At 51.0% G+C, this 18,715-nt stretch overlaps 1 protein-coding gene across 3 annotated transcripts in view; it reads left to right on the top strand.

The window, feature by feature from the left end:
* RASGRF1 (Ras protein specific guanine nucleotide releasing factor 1) overlaps positions 1–18,715 on the top strand; it is a 131,053-nt gene that overhangs the window by 92,089 nt on the left and 20,249 nt on the right. For all 3 annotated transcript variants that reach the window (XM_025390837.1, XM_025390839.1, XM_025390838.1), the window contains 6 exons: positions 186–298; positions 2,599–2,659; positions 7,084–7,187; positions 8,624–8,708; positions 13,521–13,718; positions 17,973–18,052. In XM_025390837.1, the coding sequence (XP_025246622.1) occupies positions 186–298; positions 2,599–2,659; positions 7,084–7,187; positions 8,624–8,708; positions 13,521–13,718; positions 17,973–18,052 (641 nt within the window). The remainder of the gene's footprint in view (positions 1–185; positions 299–2,598; positions 2,660–7,083; positions 7,188–8,623; positions 8,709–13,520; positions 13,719–17,972; positions 18,053–18,715) is intronic.

The following is an 18,715-nucleotide window of genomic DNA, read 5'->3' as shown; positions in this document are numbered from 1 at the left end:
CTAAGATTCTCTAGGCCTGGAGAGCCTCTCATGCCCTGCCAGGAAGCCAGCAGAAAGGAAATGAGGCAGGTCAGCCTGCCCTGGGCAGAATAGAAACTGGAGCTCCCTCCTCTGGCCTGGGCCCAAACCACTTCAGGGCAGCTCAAAAACAGTAACCAGAGCCACCCATCACGCCTTCCCGGCAGGACTTTGAAACCAATGATGAGCTCAAATGCAAGGTGATCGGCTTCCTGGAAGAAGTCATGCACGACCCGGAGCTCCTGACCCAGGAGCGGAAGGCTGCAGCCAACATCATCAGGTAAAGGCAGTACCTGGTTCCTGGCTCAGGACTGCCTGCTGGGACAGGAGCCCTGCCTTCTGCCTCTATGTGGGCTGGTCAGAGGCCAGGGAGGTGAAGAGCGCCCTTGTCAAGGATAGCCCCAAGTAGGAGTGCTGGGGTAGAGGTGAGCTCTTGGGGACAGGCTCGAGCCTGGGTAGTCCATTTGTCCTTCCTTCCTCTCTCCCCACCCTGTGCCAGACCTTGATGTCTTCGAAGCAAGAACCCAGCACACTTCTGCATGTGTGTCCACAGCTGCTACCCCCTGTCTAGCCTGTGCCATCCAATATGGTAGGCGCTAGCTACACAAGGCTATTTAACTCTTTTTTTTTTTTTTTTTTTTTTTTTGCGCTCTTGTCACCCAGGCTGGAATGCAGTGGCGCAATCTTGGCTCACTGCAACCTCCACCTCCCAGGTTCAAGCAATTCTCCTGCCTCAGCCTCCCCAGTAGCTGGGATTATAGGCACCTGTCATCACGCCCAGCTAATTTTATTATTATTATTTTTAGTAGAGACAGGGTTTTACCATGTTGGCCAGGCTGGTCTCGATCTCCCGACCTCAGGCAATCCGTCCGCCTCGGCCTCCCAAAGTGCTGGGATTACAGGCATGAGCCACCGTGCCCAGCTTTGGCTATTTAAATCTTAATGAAAGTTAAATAAAATTTAAAGTTCAGCTCCTCAGTGACATGAGCCCAGCAGCCTCAGTTTCACCCCTGACATGTGGCTAGCAGCCCCTACATTGGACAGTACAGGGTGTAGATCACTGCCATCACTGCAGAGATTTATTAAACAGTGCTGGCAAGGCCTGATTTGTAGGTGCTCAGGGAGTGCCTGTTGAATTGAATTCAGTTAAGTTGTTTATCCTCAAACCCGTGCTTGTCCTTTCCTGGCGGAGGTCAGGGTCAGGCAACCCCATGTCTGAGCTGGCTCAGCCAGTGACTTATGTGAACTGGGCAAGGCCCCTCTCTGAGCCTCATCCATAAAATGGGTGAATAACACCCACTTCAAGGCTGGGGTGAGATCACAGGTGTCACTTCTACAAGCTGTTCAGTGGGTGGCGGGCACCTACCGACTCAGCCTGTCTGCTCCCAGCCCAGCCCAGGTGTGAGGGCTTGGGCCCTGGCCTTTCCTCCTCACCTGTTGCCTGGCCCCAGCTTCCCCAGACTTTCCACCAAGTCCTGCCTGTGACCAGAGTGCCCAGTCTTCCTCCCCAGCCAGGCCGTTGAGGCCCCATGCTGGGGCCCATTCTTCCCTCAGGCTCACAGTCCTAAAGTCTCTTTCAGACCTCCCCATCTTCAGTACAGAGGCCAGAGTGTGTGCACACATACACACACACACACACACGCACGCGCGTGCATGCACACAACCACCGCTCACATCCTCCCAGGAGGCCTTAGGAGTGTGTGGAGCCCCCCACCGAGCATATTGATCAAAGCCACCCTCGGAGGGGAGCCTGTTCCCTGGGTGCGATGAAAGAGCAAGCTCTGGAGTTGGCTGCCCTGGTTGGGAGCATGGGCCCACCGTGCTCCAGCTGCGGGACCCCAGGTGAGGCAGTTCCCTGAGGGGCCATTTCCTCAGCTGTAAGATATACACGACAATGCCTTCTGCCAGGCTGATCCAGAGAGCCACTCCCTGCAGCTCCGGCAGGCCTGCAGACCTGACTGTCCCCATGCAGCCCAGACCTGGTTCTCCAGTGTCCGCAGCCTCTGTTGGCACTCACCAGCTGTGACTCTGAGCCCATCACCGTGAGCGTGAGGCACTTTGGCCTGACTTTGAGGCTCCACCCTCATTCCCCACCATGGGTATCACTCTCCTCTGCAATCCCAACTCCATCCTTGCAGTCCTTCCTCTGGGCCTGTGGCTGCCATACTGCCTCCCTGCTCCCTATGCTTCCTTCCTCTCATGCATCCCGTCATCCATGTGCTCGCAGGAGCGCCTGCTGAATGTCCAGTCCTATGCTGGCACCAGAGCTATGGGGCTGAATCAGACACAGTCCCTCCCTCAAGGGCTCCCTACCTGAGGTGGCAGAAAGGCCATTCCCACCCAATCAGATGCAGGAAGACCTGGGGCTGAGAGGGCCCCAGAAGGGGACCTCCCACAGCCAGGAGGGTGAGAACCATCAGGAAGAGGAGAGTGAAGGACAAAGAGGAAAGGGTGCTCCTGGCAATGGGGATGACGAGGACAGAGGGGCGTAAGAGCAGAGGCCATGTGGGGCTGCCCGAGCTGGGGAGGGGCTGCAGAGGAGTGAAGTGGGGCTCACTATGCCTTCTCGTTCCTGCCTAGGACTCTGACCCAGGAGGACCCAGGTGACAACCAGATCACGCTGGAGGAAATCACGCAGATGGTGAGCCGGGCCCACCCTCTTGCTTTCCAAGGCTTTCCTCCCCGTCCTCCTACCCAGGACCCCTGACCCAGTACAGGCATCACCCGTATTCATTTTCTGTGGCTGTTGTGAAAAAATACCACAAACTGGGTGGCTTAAAAAAACAGGAATGGGCTGAGCACGGTGGCTCACACCTGTAATCCTGGCACTTTGGGAGGCCAAGGTGGGCAGATCACCTGAGGTCAGGAGGTGGAGACCAGCCTGGCCAACATGGTGAAACCCCATTAATACTAAAAATACAAAAATTAGCCAGGTGTGGTGGCAGGTGCCTGTAACCCCAGCTACTCAGGAGACTGAGGCGGGAGAATCGCTTAAACCCAGGAGGTGGAGGTTGCAGTGAGCCGAGATCACCCACTGCACACTCCAGCCTAGGGAACAGAGGGAGACTCTGTCTCATTTAAAAAAAAAAAAAAAAAAATTATTCTCTCGTAGTTCTGGAGTCTGAAATTAAGATGTGAGAGGGAGGCCAGGCGCGGTGGCTCATACCTGTAATCCTAGCACTTTGGGAGGCCGAGGTGGGCAGATCACTTAAGGTCAGGAGTTCAAGATCAGCCTGGGCAACATGGTGAAACCCCATCTCTACCAAAAATACAAAAAATTACCCAGGCATGGTGGCGCATACCTGTGATCCCAGCTACTTGGGAGGTTGAAGTGGGAAGACTGCTTGAGCGTAGAAGGCAGAGGTTGCAGTGAACTGAGATCGAGCCACTGCACTCCAGCCTGGGTGACAGAGTGAGACCCCCATCTAAAAAAAAAAGGTGTTGGAAGGGTCATGCTCCCTCTGAAGGCTCAAGGGGAGGCCCTAGTGGCAGTGTAAGAGCTGGTCTTCACCCCAGGTCTGGCTGACTCCAGAGTGACAACTCTCCCTCATTCCATCTACCACACTGCCTCATCCTCAGAAGTCGGGCAGCAGCTCACAACCTGCCCAGAAATGATGGGACCCCAGAGAGAGAGCTGTGCTTACCACAAACAAAGCCAAGCTCATCGTGGCATTCCACAAGGAGTAAGGGAATGATGGTCTTGTGCACTTCCAGTGTCCTGCTACAGCCCACTTTTTTCCAAGTCAGTGCTATGCACCACAGAATACCATCATAAGCCACCCCAGAGCTCTTGGCCCCTGCATCGCAGCAGCCAGGGATGCTCAAGACAGACTCACTCTGACCACACCACCCCCACCAGAGGCAGAGATTGCGCCATGCTGGCTCAGCCCCTTGCTGGCTGAGTGACCTTCAGTCTGTTGGAAGTAGCCAGCATGAGGACCTGGGACTCTAGGCTCTGGGCCCCTGCTGCCCCCACTCCTCCCATGTTGCCCTCCTGGTTCCCGGAAGTGGTGAGGGCACCTATGAAGCTGTAAGCACTCTGCCCACACTCTGCCCCCAGAGCAGCGCTGCAGGGCTGGGCCCCCAGGAACCCACACGTGCTCCTTAGGCAGGGAGGTTGACGGTGCCCAGACCCTACTTCCTCCAGACTGACCCTTTGGGGCCAGAATGCTGGGTAAACCCCAGGACAGAAGTGCTCCTCTTGGCAGCTGAAGGGAAGCTGACTGCACTCTGCTCCTGTTTCCCAGAAGAGGCCCACCTGGAATGTTTACCCCTCAAGAGCATGAGGGCCCCTTGTTCCTTCGTGAACAGCCTGAGGTTCTTCCAGAACAAACAGCCGCTGAGCTGCCCGCTCTTGTCCCCAGAGCGCGTGTGGGGCAGATCTGGGTTGAGAGGACCCCGCGGCCTCACTAGAGACAGCGAGGATTTTCAAAAGCCTATAAAAGGTGGAGGAAGTTGTCAGTTTTGACCTCTGCTTCCAGGGTCACCCTCTTTCCCAGGCCACCCCAGGGAAAGGAGCCAACTACCCCACCTTGGCCAGAACGCGTCTTCTGGCCACTGGTTCTGGTGCAGGCCTCTGGGCCCCACAGTGCCTGGGCCTCTGGGCCATAAGCCACCCAGCTCCTTGAGCTTACCCTTGGCCCTGTCAGTTCAGCCCGACCCCAGGGCACCAGATGGGAAGGTACCCTCAGATGGGAAGGTGGCTGGGCTGCCCACCTGTATTCACTCAGCTGCTTCAGAAGCTGAAGGTCCCCTCCCTGTGAGCACACAGGGGATCCCCTGCCTGGGTCCTCTCACTACAACCTGGCATCCCAGTGGCCCTGCCACTCTCCTCTCCACATCCGCAAAGGCTTCATGTCCTCCAACATCCATACTCCTGCACCTTGGTTTCTGTACACACCCCTCCCTGCCCAGAGCAGCTCTGCCAGGAAAAACTCACCGACAGCCACCACACACACACACCCCACACACAAGCACACACCACACACACCAAACACACACCACACATACACTACACACACCACACACACCCAGCAAACACACATACCACACACACCACACATACACTACACACACCAAACACACACCACACACACTACACACACCACACACACTACACACACCACACACACCCAGCAAACACACATACCACACCACACACACAACACACTACACACACAACACACATCACACCACACACACACACATACTACACACACTTCACGAACACAGTGCTCACACACCACATACATACACACATACCCCACACACCACACATACACCACACCACATACACACCACAGATACCACACCACATACCACACATACACACACACACATCACCCACACAGGTGCACACCACACACAACCACATACACACACATACCACAGATACCACACACACCACAGATACCATGCACACACACACCACGTATACCACATACATCACTCACAGGCACACACCACACACACACACACCACACACACACCACACCACACGCCACACCACACACTCCACGCACACAACACTCACATACCACATACACACATACCACACCACACATATGCATACACATACACACACACACACCATATGCACATCGCATTATACCACACACACCACTTAGACACACATCAACACAGGCGCACAACACACACACATACACACCACAGATACCACACACGCACACACCACACACACACCACATACACACCACAGATACCACACCACACACACATCACACACACACATACCACATACACACCACACCACACACCACATACACACATCACCCACAGGCACACCACACACACACACACATACACATACACATACCCACACCACAAACACCCCATACACACCACACACACAGCACCCACACGGCACACACAGAGGCTGTTTTCCTCCACGGTCCTCACTCCGTTCACATGACTTGGAACCACTTAGGCTGGAGCTCCCTGAGGTCAGGGCCTGTGTTTCCTGCCTTTCTGTCTCAGCATGTGGCGAGGCCTTGGTGCAGACCTCAGTGCTCATCTGAGGAGGAAATGGGAGGAAGGGAGACACTTAGTTTAGGAGGGATGGCCCCACTTCCTTTGGGACCCAGCAGATGGGCTGCTTGTGGGTGCTCAGCCCAGCCCACTAGGATTTCTGGACAGAGTGAAGTGAGCATGAGAAAGCGAAGGCATGAGGCACACGAGACAGTCATCTGTTGGAGCACCTGCTGCCCGAGGAGTTGACCCCTCTCCTCTCCTCCTGTGTGGCCCAGTTGGTCCTGAGGTGGTGATGGGAGAGGATTCTTGTTCCTAACAGGCTTCTCCCAAGACCAACATAGTTGTCCCTTTACCCACCGCCTTCCAGCACCCCTCACTCAGATCCAGCAGACCTTCCACGAGGCCTTTGTGCCCAATACACTGGCCTCCCCATGTCCGCCTCTCATCTATCTCCTGCCATGGGCATCACTGTCCCCTGGCTAACGTTTCCCTGAAGATCTCTGATCATAGGGCCCAAGTAGTGGACACCCTTAATGACAGTATCCAAGGGTGGCCCCTGGGGACCAGAGACATTGACTAAGGCCCAGGACTAAGGTGGGTCAGCTGTCTTCTAAGCACAGGACCATCCCAGGAGCTAATCACGCCTGGGAGTCCACACCTGCTAGTTTCAAAAGGAAATTGTATAGAGCCAGTTGTTGGCTCAGGCGGACCCTAAAGGGAGTGGCCAGGCACAGCCTGGAGTCAGATGACCTGGGCTCCAGTCCTAGTCAGCCCACTTCCAGCTTAGCAACTTGGGCCAGTAGTTCACATCTGGAAACATCGGTTGTCTCATGCATGTGCTGGGAGCTCCCTGGCAGGGTGGGTGAGGGCGGTCCGAGCACTGGGCTGCACACACCAGCACAACAGGGCGGGGCCCATCTCCCTCCATTCCCTTCCCTCCACCTTCCCTCATCATACCCCATCCACCCGCCCACCAAATTCGAGGGGGAGAAACCCCCAGAGAGGCAGCTGAGAATCCAGGAGGTGTTCGTCGTGGGCCTAACTCAAAACCTTGCTCCCCTAACTCAAAACCAGGCTGAAGGCGTGAAGGCTGAGCCCTTTGAAAACCACTCGGCCCTAGAGATTGCGGAGCAGCTGACCCTGCTAGACCACCTCGTCTTCAAGAAGATTCCTTATGAGTAAGTGTTGCAGGCAGCACCTGCCTCCCCCCGCTTCCTCAGGCACTGTCTTGGACAGCACCCCAGAAGCATATGCAGTGAACTTCCAGAGCTGTGCGGACCCTCCACAGCTTAAAACAATAGTGCCTGGGTCCGCAGAATGACGGAGAAGCCTGTTTCTGTTCCTGCCCACCAAGTTCTCTCCTTACCTGTCAGCTGCACATACACACTTTTCTGGAATCATCTCTAACTCAGAGCTCCTAGAAAGACAGTATCTAGAAAAGAGCATGTGTTCATGTATGTGTGCACACGTACCTGTGAGAAACTGTGCACACAGGTATGAGCGTGGGTGCGTGTGTGGGTCCAGTGACCTCCAGGAGCTGATTTAGGGGACAGATGTGGACTTTGAAGAAGCCCCAAGGCCTGCTGTTACCTGCTCTGGCCTCAGTCATCCCTGGTGTTCATTGCAGTTATTCTACTTTTATAATTTTGTATCCTTCTTCCTTCCTCTGACGCTATGCCAAAATGGCATTTGTAAACATTATTTTTAATGAGTACACAGCATTCTCTAACAGTGTGTTACTAAGCCACGAGGGTGTTTTCAGTCTCCACTTTTATATTTATCGCTGCAGTAAGCATCCTTGTAACAAATATGTCTCAGTTCCTAACAATGGTCCCAGAATGGTTTCCCAAAATTGAGCTTGCCGGATTTGAATGATTGAGGGGCTTTTGGCCTCAGCTCCACCTGGCACTCTCGCAGCCCTCCCCAGCATGGGTGCTGCCTCGTGTAAATAGAGAGCGTCGGCACTTTGGAAACCTGTCACATCTCCTGGACATAGAAGCAGCTGATATTCCTGATATGTCCCTGTAGGAGGAGAAGCGGGATATGTTTTCAAACACAGATCACCTCCCCTGGCCCCTTCTGCCCACAGGGCTCTGCCAAGGTCCCCTCTCCCTGTCACTTTATGATGTCAGGAGCCTGTGGCTTGGCTTGCAGGCATTTTAAGCCTTTTATCTGCCCCCTTTTAGGGTCTTCTATTCCCTCATCCTACAGACCAGCTGCTGCAATGACTAAAATGTGAATTCTCCCTGTCAGAAAACAAGATTCATAACAAATTATTTCCACTGTACCTCACAATAAGGTGTGTGCCTTCCCACACCTTATTTCAGCCTCCCAGTAACCCTGTGAGGAAAGGATCGTCTTTATTCCCATTTTACAGATGAGGAAACTGAAGCCCTGCTCTATAAAGGGTTTGTCTGAGGCCACACAGCTGCGACAAGGCAGAGCTGGACTTCAGCCCAGGGTTCCTTCCTTCCAGGGTTCTGCAGAAAGTCATTCCCCCAAAATGACAGGCTCAAAAAGCCAAAAAATAAAAATAAAATAAAAAGCATGGAGCAATGAAATCAGCAAGGCAAACCTCACCTCCTCCACCTGGGTCTCCCCTTACTTCCCACAGGGAGTTCTTCGGACAAGGATGGATGAAACTGGAAAAGAATGAAAGGACCCCTTATATCATGAAAACCACCAAGCACTTCAATGATGTGAGTATGGATGGGAGCGCTTCTCTCACTGAGGTTTTTCTTTGGCAAGATGCTCAAGAGGCTGGGTAGAGAATGGGCTATACACCTGGCTGGAACCAGACTGCTGGGTCCTCTCCAGCCCTGCCACCCCTTGCCATGTGGCCTTGGGTTGGTTGCCTCACCTCGGTCTCGGTCTCGGTCTCTTTTCCTATTAAGTGGGGCTGACCATAGAATGGTCGTAGGATGATTAACTGGGCATTCATCTAAAGACATTCAGCCCAGCATTGGCTCTCCACGAGCCCTCACCCAGGACTTGTGATTCCTAAGAGGGGTCACTCCTCAGAGCAGGGTGTTTGGGGAGTCTGCGGCAAAGAGAACAGAAAGGAATGAAGGATTAGAAGGAAAGCAATGAAGACCTTGCTATGCTTCCTATTTTTTAACCTCATCAAATGGCAGACAGCTTCCCTCTAATTCATACATTATCCAGAACCCTCAGAATCTCCTAATGTTTTGGCTGTTTCGGCTACCCTGAAAGTGAATGTCTAATTCTCTTTAATGTTAGGAGGCCACAGTGCTGAGCCAGACTAAGGCTCCTGAATGTCCCCAGTTAGGATCAAGATGATCCAATATCCAGCTCCTCCAGCCCCCTCCTCTAGACCTCCCAGCCCCAGCTTTCCTGGGGAAGAACTGTTGAGATGGGACCAAGCACTGGGCCTGCAAACTGGCCTGGCATAAGCGACTCAAAGCGTCTGGACTGACTGATTAGCACACTAAGTTGAGATGGGTGCATCACACACCCCCAGCTCCCAGAATCCCTTCTCAGAGAAACATGGGAGCGGCAGAGAACTGGGGGCCAGACAGGTCCCAGAGCCTTCTGAGGCTCAATTCATGTCCACAGGGAGCATTTGCAATGTTCTTTACTAAGAATATCCACTGCCCCCTAACCGGGTGCCTACCTCGTGCCTAGCACTGAGCATTTTGTGCATAGTAATCTCATTGAAAGCTCACATCAACTAAAAGATGGGGGCTGTCCTCACATTTTTAGATACAAAGAAACCAAGGCTCTGGAGGGGCAAATGCTGAGGTCTCCTAACTGGTGCATGGTGGCTCATGACTTTCATTGCTGCACAGTGCAAATCAGCTGTGTGAGAAAAAAAAAAAGAAAGAAAAAAATCCCTCCCAGCAACTTCCCCACATTTGCGCAAGTTCCAGCCCCTGAACCACAGAGATGGGTCACTCCCAGCCTCGTAACAGCCCTGAGAACAGTTGCACTCAGCATCCTCATTCTTCTGAGTTTAATCATCAACACGAGGAAAGAGCCTTTGAGGGCCGGTGGTGGGAGCACATGATTCCACTTGCCCTGACCACCTTGGCCAGGGCCACATCCCACCAGCCCCAGCCCCCAGCACACCATATCCTGGGAGGATCCTCAGCAGCCTGGAAGAAACAAGAAAGACCCAGGGATTGCAGCTCAGGGCAGGAGCCCTCTGGGGCCTCCTAGGCCCGGGCACCCAGTGGCTCCTGCAGTAAGCACAGCAGCAGAAAGGAGACTTGTGTGCCTCTCAGGAGAGAAAGAGGGACAGAGACCAAGCCTCAGGAAACATCCTGACAGAGGCCTGATCTGACCACACCTTACAGCACCAGGCAGCAAATCACCGTCCCCTCCCTTCCCCTGTCCCACTGTGTGCCCAGGAGTCAAGCAAGTGAAAGACAAGAATATGAAGTGAGCATTCATTGAGTGTTCAGCCCATGCTAGACGCTGTGCTTCAAAAGCATCATCTCATTTAATCCTGCCATTCCCACTTTGTGGATGAAGAAACTGAGGCTCGAGGAGGGGAAATTTCATCCCCAACATTACACAGCAGAGTACAATTTTGAACGCACACAGTCTACCTGAGAAGCTGCCCTTGTAACGACCTGGCATTTGGCCATCTCTGTTCAAATCCACCATTTGGTTCTGATACACAGGACATGTGCTGGCACAATAGCGATTTACCTCGTCTCTCCCTGGCACAGTTCTGTTTGCTGTTTTCTGGTCCTTTTGCCTTTAATGTCTTTGTCCTCTTAGCTGGTACTGGCCAGGATCTTCAGGACCATGGCCAAGCTGGGGTACTGGGGTAAGACAAGCAAGGTCCCCAGAGAGCAAAATCTAAGGCACTACTTACCCTTCTGCACTTGTACCCCATACCTCGCCTGCCTCACCCTAGTCCCGTCTCTCTCCAGGACAGCGTGGAATGGACATGGTGATCATGTGTCTCCTTCTTGGGTTTTTTGTGGGGTTTTTTGGGGGTTTTTTTTTGTTTGGTTTTTTTGGGGGTTTTTTTTGACAGAGTCTCACTCTGCTGCCCAGGCTGGAGTGCAGTGGTATAATCTCGGCTCACTGCAACCTCCACCTCCCAGGTTCAAGCGATTATCATGCCTCAGCCTCCCGAGTAGCTGGGATTACAGGTGCACGCCACTGCACCCAGGTAATCTTTGTATTTTTAGTAGAGACAGGGTTTCACCATGTTGCACAGGCTGGTCTTGAACTGACCTCAGGTGATCCACCCACCTCAGCCTCCCAAAGTGCTGGGATTACAGGTGTGAGCCACTGCACTTGGCCACCTTCTTGGTTTTAAAGGAGATGCTTCTAATATTTCCCTATGTGGAATGATGTTTGTTTCTTTACCAGGTTTTTTTTTTTTAATTAGCTTTTGTTCCTTGGGTGCTAATGGATGTAACCATGAACAAATACAGAATTTTATCAAATATTTCTTTCTGCATCCGTGGAGATGGTCATATGGTTTTCCTCCCTTAATCTGTTGATATAGTAAATGACAATTATACTTTTTTTCTAATATTCAATCATCCTTGCATTCCAGGGATAAACCCAATGTGGTCATGGTATATTAAACAAAAGGGTGTGTAGCTTTCCTTTCTTTTGTTATCCATTTCTGGTCTCAGTATCAAGGTAATACTGGCTTCATAGAATGAACTGGCAGATACTCCTTTTATCCTTCTTCTCTGGAAGATTTGACTGATCTATTTATTTCAAAAATTAGTATCACTTTTATATAAAACTGTTTTTAAGTTCCATGTTCTCTCGATGGAAAAACATTTAACTACAACTTCAATTTAATTAAGAAATATAATACATGTACTACTGTGCGTTATTATCCTTCCTGATAATAAGTAGTAGTTCTTAAGTAGTAGTTCCATTCTTAAGTAGTTTTACAATTCATTCTTCTTGATGAGCATCCTTTAGAAATTATTTTTGAGGTTTCTTAGCAATAAAGCCCTATAATATTTAATTCATCTATAAATGTCCTTTTATTGCCTTTTTTTAAAGTAGTAGTCTTTTTTTTAATTTTTTATTTTAAAATAATTAAACAGTCACAAAGGCCGGGTGCAGTGGCTCACACCTGTAATCCCAACACTTTGGGAGGCCGAGGCGGGCAGATCACTTGAGGTCAGGAGTTCGAAACCAGACTGGCCAACATAGTAAAACCCCATCTCTACTAAAAATACAAAAATTAGTCAGGCATGGTGGTGTGTGCCTGTAATCCCAGCTACTTGGGAGGTTGTGGTAGGAGAGTCGCTTGAACCCAGGAAGCGGAGGTTGAAGTGAGCCGAGATGACACCACTGCACTCAACCTGGGCGACAGAACAAGACTCTGTCTCAAAAAACAAAACAAAACAAAAAAAGTCTTAGGAAGTGACAAAAGAATGTACCAGAAAGCCCACTGCTTCCTGCTGTTCCAGCCTCTTGCAATTCTAATTCCCTGATGTTCTAGCCCCAGCTTCCCACCCCCGCCCCCAGCTGCTCCAGGTCCAACCTGCCCTTGATTGGTTCATGTGCATGTCATGTTTGGAGATGGAGTCCTAGAAGATATCTTCTACTGTGTATGTGAGACCAGCAGTGCTTCAAAGTGTGTCCTGTCCAAGCTCTAGTTGTGTGATGGGGGATTCCCTCAGAATTTGGCCCCTTCTAACTATTTGTTCTTCCAGATGAACTTTAGAATTACTTTGTCTATAATTACTTTTCTAGAGAAAGCTCTCATTGGTATTTGGTTTTTTGTTTGTTTGCAGGGTTGTTGTTTTGTTTTGTTTTTTGTTTTTCTTTTTGAGATGGAGTCTCGCTCTGTCACCCAGGCTGGAGTGCAGCGGCGCGATCTCAGCTCACTAAAACATCCACCTCCTGGGTTCGAGTAATTCTCCTGCCCCAGCTTTTTGAGTAGCTGGGATTATAGACATGCACCATCACACCCATCTAATTTGTGTGTGTGTGTGTGTGTGTGTGTGTTTTGTAGAGACAGGGTCTCACCATGTTTGTGAGGCTTGTCTCGATCTCCTAACCTCAAATGATTCGCCCGCCTCGGCCTCCCAAAGTGCTGGGATTACAGGTGTGAGCCACTGCACCAGGCCTGAGTGTTTTATTGGATTACATTAAACACATGTATCAGCTTTCAGAAAAATGACATATTTACATTCCCATTTGGGAATTTGATCTCTTTCTCTGTTATTCAAGCCTTTTATATCCTTTGGTGACCTGTTTTTTCCATCCTACATAGTTCTCATTAAGTTCCTAGGTATTTACAAATTCCCATTGTTATTTGGAAGGTTGTATTTTTGTTGTATTTTCTAATTGATTATTGCTAATGTATATATAAACTTTTCATTTTTCTATATTGAACCTTTAGCCAGCAACCCTAGCAAGCTCTGTTCATTGTTCTCACAGTTGTCCAATTCCTTCTTGTATTTTCAAACAGGCAATTATATCTGCAAATAGTGATTATTTATCATCTTTGCAATACTTACTCCTCTTTTTCCCTGTCTTATTGCATTGGCTTAAAGATCAGTAACTTGATTGCTTCAGAAATCATCCGCAATGAGGACATCAATGCCAGGGTGAGCGCCATCGAGAAGTGGGTGGCCGTGGCTGACATCTGCCGCTGCCTCCACAACTACAATGCTGTGCTGGAGATCACCTCATCCATGAACCGCAGTGCAATCTTCCGGCTCAAAAAGACGTGGCTCAAAGTCTCTAAGCAGGTGCGGGCAGGAGGCTGGCACCACTGCCTTCCTGGGGCTGGATTGGGGATGGGGCAGGAAGACCAGTGGGCTGGCCACTGGGCATCTACAAGTGGGCAAAGGACTGGGCTGAGGTCTAACACTCCCAGGTAAAACAGAGAATCACTTCCCGTATATCACCTGGGACCAGATAGCAGGCCCACAGATGTGGCAGTGAGACTGTGGGACTGTAATTCCCACTTGAGTAATTAAAACCTCAAAGTGGAAAGAATATGTTGGTGATTATTGGTCCCAACACTTTTCTTCTGGAGTTGGGGCGAGAGTGGTGGCTTTATGGGGATCTGCAGGGCAGCTGAGACCGTGGTCAGGTGAGCCTTCCATCAGAGGACCCTTCCGTCAGATGATCCTGCAAGCCCTTCCCAGGATTCTGATTTCACCTGCCCTTCTGGCCACAGAGAATTAGCTGCTCCCTGGAGCCTGTCAGCTAGTTGATCACCTTAAATGTGGGCTCGATCCCTCTTCACTCAGAACATGAATCTGAAAAGTCATAAACATAAAACATGAACATAAAACCATAAGATAGATTCTTCCTCAGGAATAAAGTTGCAGGCATTGGGGTCAGGAGGGACCAGTGCTCCTTATAGGAGAGCACAATGAGGCACTTGGACCACTTCCTTAGTGCACTTGGTAGATGCCCCCACCCCAGCCTGCATGTGTGCAGGAGGCCGGACAAGCACCCCCAGTAGACAGGGCAAGCCCCCAAGCACGATCCCTTGGCAGCAGTGTCTGTCATCCTACCGCTGGGTGGGCTGTGTGGGATCCAATGGCTCCAAGGGCCCTGTCTCATCTGGGCCACTCTGGACTTGCATACTGTGTCACCCTCATTGTTCTCTTTATCACCTGCTCCTCACTACCCTCCTCATGTCAATGGCAGGTCTTGATTCCACCCACCAAGCAGGCGGCATGTCCATAATCCTCCCTACTTAGCAGCCAAACTCAGGAAAGTCTTGGGACATCTCTGCTACCCTTCCCCCACCTTCTGGTCACTCCAGCCCCTGATGACAGCAGGACTACAGAACATGCAGGGACACCCCATTACAATCCAGTGGGATTGGGCCTTTTGCTTCTTGGCACACAGAGATGCCAGGCTTGGGGTCAAGGACCGTAAAAGATGCTACTCTTGTTTGCGGGCTCCAGGAAAGAGCAGAGCTCAGGAGCACAGGAGCTCAGAGCTGCAGGCACATCCAGCCAAACATGGTACATACTGTCATGAACTCCTAGAGGCAGGTGTTGAGCAAGGCTCTGCGGAACCTCCAAGTCACCCAACCTCATTTGGCTTGTCAAGGTTCAGGCAGGGCCCTTGCCACAATCTGGGGGCCCATTCCAGGTAAATCTCTCTCTCCTTCTCCCCTGTACTATGGGAATGACATCATCTTTTCCAGAGGCCCTAGAGACCAGGCTTCAGTTTCCCACCCCACTTAGGCTTCCTGGAACCCACACTCCTTGCATTTCTTGGTCTCGATCTCCAGCATCACCTTCCTCATGGATTTGGGAGGGAATGAGCTTGGCCATCCTGAAATCTTCTGTTCTCTGCAGAGAGTGCAAATCAAGGACACTCGGTGGTCAGGGCATGTGATTCAGCCTGTGTTCTAGGATGTCTTTCTGGACTTAGGGTCAGCTGGCCTGGTTCAAAAATCAAAAGTGCCTTTGGCACCGCATGAGGTCTCCACCCTCTATGGCAGTCTGGACCCAGCTGTCTTCTGCAGCCCCCAGCCGTGTAAGGGTTGTGTGTCTGCACAGCACCTGGCCCCAGGAGCTTCTGGGAGTTCCTGGTCATGGCCTGCTCAGCATCTGCCAGGGGCAGTTCATTATCTCTCTACAGGCGTCCCATGGACATTGGAGACCCTCCGAAATGGCCACGTTTCTTAGATGGCCTGAACTGTAACCTCAGCAGCCAGTTCTTATTGCTCGCTTAAATGTGCTCACCATAGCAGAAAAGCATTATGTCCAAGTCTGGTTCAGCCCCTGGCAAGAGTCAGGCAGCTGGGTTTCATTTGGGACTTTTCATTTCCCCTTTCTTCTTTTAACCCCTCTCCCCATCCTCTTTGAAAAAACAAACAACAAAAAAAAACCCTCAAGACAGGATCTGATGATGATGCTCTTCCATAGGACAGTACAATGACTAACATGGATTTGTGTGTCGCCTCTCCTGGAGACAAAAGCCTCGCCTTGGCTAACAGTAGATTTTGGCCTCTCTGGGAGGGAACATTCTTGGCCAGCCAGAAGTCTTCCGCTTGGTGAACAGGAAGTGATGGAATTTTGGAGACCACAAAATCATCTTTCTTCCTGACATTGACTCCAAGGCTCCTTGCTTGGTCCCTGCTCTCAATCACATATTCCAAGGGCCCCTCATTTCTGCCTGCTGGTGTCCACACTCTAACAGAGACACCCAAGATCCCAGAGGCTTGGTATCCCATGGAGCATCAAAGGATAGAAGCTCCTGGCCCAGCTAGAAGATAGATACTTGAACTGCTTCAACTTGGAACATACTTTTTAAGCAGCAGCTGAGAAAATTCTGTGGCTTCCCAGGCCATAGAGCTCCTTCCTGGAGAGAGCGTGACAACCCAAAGAGGAGCAGCCATACACAGCAAGCATGGGGATGTGGAGGAAGTTAAAAATGTGACCAGTTCAGAGCCACAAATTGGTCCCGGAATATCTTCTGCACATTTTCACGGCCTCAGAGCACGGTGACACTTCATCTAGAGCTACATGGCCACCGGGACCTCCTGATCAAGCTTCTGTGTCTCCCACAATTCTAGAATATCTGAGCTAGTATTGCCCTAGGGCATACCTGGATTTACCCTCCCATTTTCCATATGGGGACCCTGAGGGCCAGACAGGCAAGAGGAGTGGTGATTTGCCAGTCGGCATGCCAAGGGTAGGTGACAGAGGCTGGGGAGGCCCTAGGTTTCCTGACTCAGCCCCCGCCTCTGACCTCAAGCCATATCAGGTCATTCCTCTGCAGGTGGATGGAGAGGAAGAGGAAGGAGGGTGCAGCTCTGGAAAGGGGCAAGTGCAGGAGGGAAGCTGAGATCTAGAACAGAGGTGGGCCAGGGCATCCAGCCTTCGCCAGTCATTGGAGAGCAGACATCTCAAGTGAAAGCTGAATCATCTGCCTTGACTCTGTGTGCTGTGTGCTATTCTGTTGCGTGTCAGATCCGGAACACAGTTGTGCTCTGAACAGGATTAGTCCACACCAGGTGGCTAGGCTTTTTCTGCTCGTTGATAAGGCACGGAACTGAATGGTACGTTCAGCCCTTCTTTCCCCTTGAAGAGCACACACAGATCTCCTCCTGTCAGAATGGAGACTTAGATTGTCCTTTTCAGTAGACAAGTTTCTCAGCAGAAATCTGACCCCAAGATTGGGCGTGTGCTTGGCCTCCAGGGCCTGTCTCCCCTTCAGGCTGACTAGGGCTCTGGTGGCGCGACGTACCGCTGTACTCCGGTGGTTTCTCAGCCACGTTCTGAATCTTGAGGAACAGAGCTGCAAAGGAAGTCTCTAACCTATCTCACCATTTTATCAATGAGGGAGCTGAGGACCCCTGAGGGAAAGGACCTTCCCTCAGGCTCCACAGCGCACAAAGCCAGGCTTGACCCAGGGCGCTCCGTGGATCAGACAGACTACAGCCACTGAAACTCGGCTGCAGCCTGATGTGTGTGCTGGGCCTGGCGGGGTCGCTTGGCAAAGCCCTTTGCTCTGGGGCTTCCTCTCTCCAGCCAGGCCTTTTCTTTTCTGATGATCAGTTCGTCTCCCATCTTTTTTCTTGATCCTTAAATTTGGGTGGTGTTTCTGATGTGAAAAAGGGAACAAGTGAGATGAGGGTCACATCCTTTGGGTGTAGTTCATGAGAAAGATCAGGAAAATCAAAAATCTGCCATTTCCTGCTCTCAGCATAGGCTCCTGGGAGTCACCCAGCAAGTCCTAAACTGCCCAGGTGTCGGGCTCCTGCAACATTTCCCAGGGCCAAATCCACACTCAGGTCCCTCACATCCACTTCCTTGCTTCTGAGAGATGTGTGAGCACAGGCACACTCAACAAGGACCCATGCCCAACTCCTGAGGAGTTCAGGAGCAAGGTGCCCAAACACGGGAGGCCGCCAGATCCCAAGGGAATGCAATTCTGGAACCCTGGCGGGCAGCATGCTGGAGTGTGGGCCTGAGGTCCCGGGCCTTGGTGTGTGCTGTGTGTTAGTAAATGCTTCTGATTCCTTCTAGACTAAAGCTTTGATTGATAAGCTCCAAAAGCTTGTGTCATCTGAGGGCAGATTTAAGAATCTCAGAGAAGCTCTGAAAAAGTAAGTGTCTGTCGTTTTGTCACTGTTATTTGTAAAATCATAGACCCGCATTGCAGAGGCATTCACGTGCCACCCCCAGCCAGAGCAGGAGGTCGGTCTGTCTGTCTGTTCATCTGTCTACCCACAAGACCCCTACATTTCCTGGACCCCAATGGTGGAGTCCTCCATGGTCTGCCAGAGAAACTCCAGAGTTTGCTGGCATTTCCTGGGAGAAGCACAGGAATCATGCTGGGATCCCTGAAAGCATAGTAGCTGTGATGATAATAATAGTGGTGCCAGATGTCTCGATTCTAAAATGTACGTTTTCTTTTTACATTTTAATAATTCTGACATCAGGAGATGTCTTAAAGTCAGTGTTGTTTATTTAACATGATTGTGTTTCCTTTTTCACTTGAGAAATCAGCATCAAAATATGCTTTCATTTTATAGACAGTGGCATCTTGGAATCAAAAAAATACTGTTTTACAATAATCATACTTAAAGTTTGTAAAGGACTTGCCTAGACATTGTGTATTTAACGCCATCAACATTGCCCATAAGGCGGGGTCCTCAGCCTCAGCACCCTTGCTATTTTGACTACAATGATCCTCTGTTGAGGGGGACTGTCTTGTGCACTGTGGAATCTTTAGCAGCATCTCTGGCCTCTACCTGTGAGATGCTAAT

This window comes from Theropithecus gelada, chromosome 7a (genome assembly GCF_003255815.1).
Source record: "Theropithecus gelada isolate Dixy chromosome 7a, Tgel_1.0, whole genome shotgun sequence".
NCBI classification, from domain to species: Eukaryota; Metazoa; Chordata; class Mammalia; order Primates; family Cercopithecidae; genus Theropithecus; species Theropithecus gelada.
Note: the sequence above shows the minus strand (reverse complement) of the source record. Positions and strands in the feature narration are given on the sequence as shown.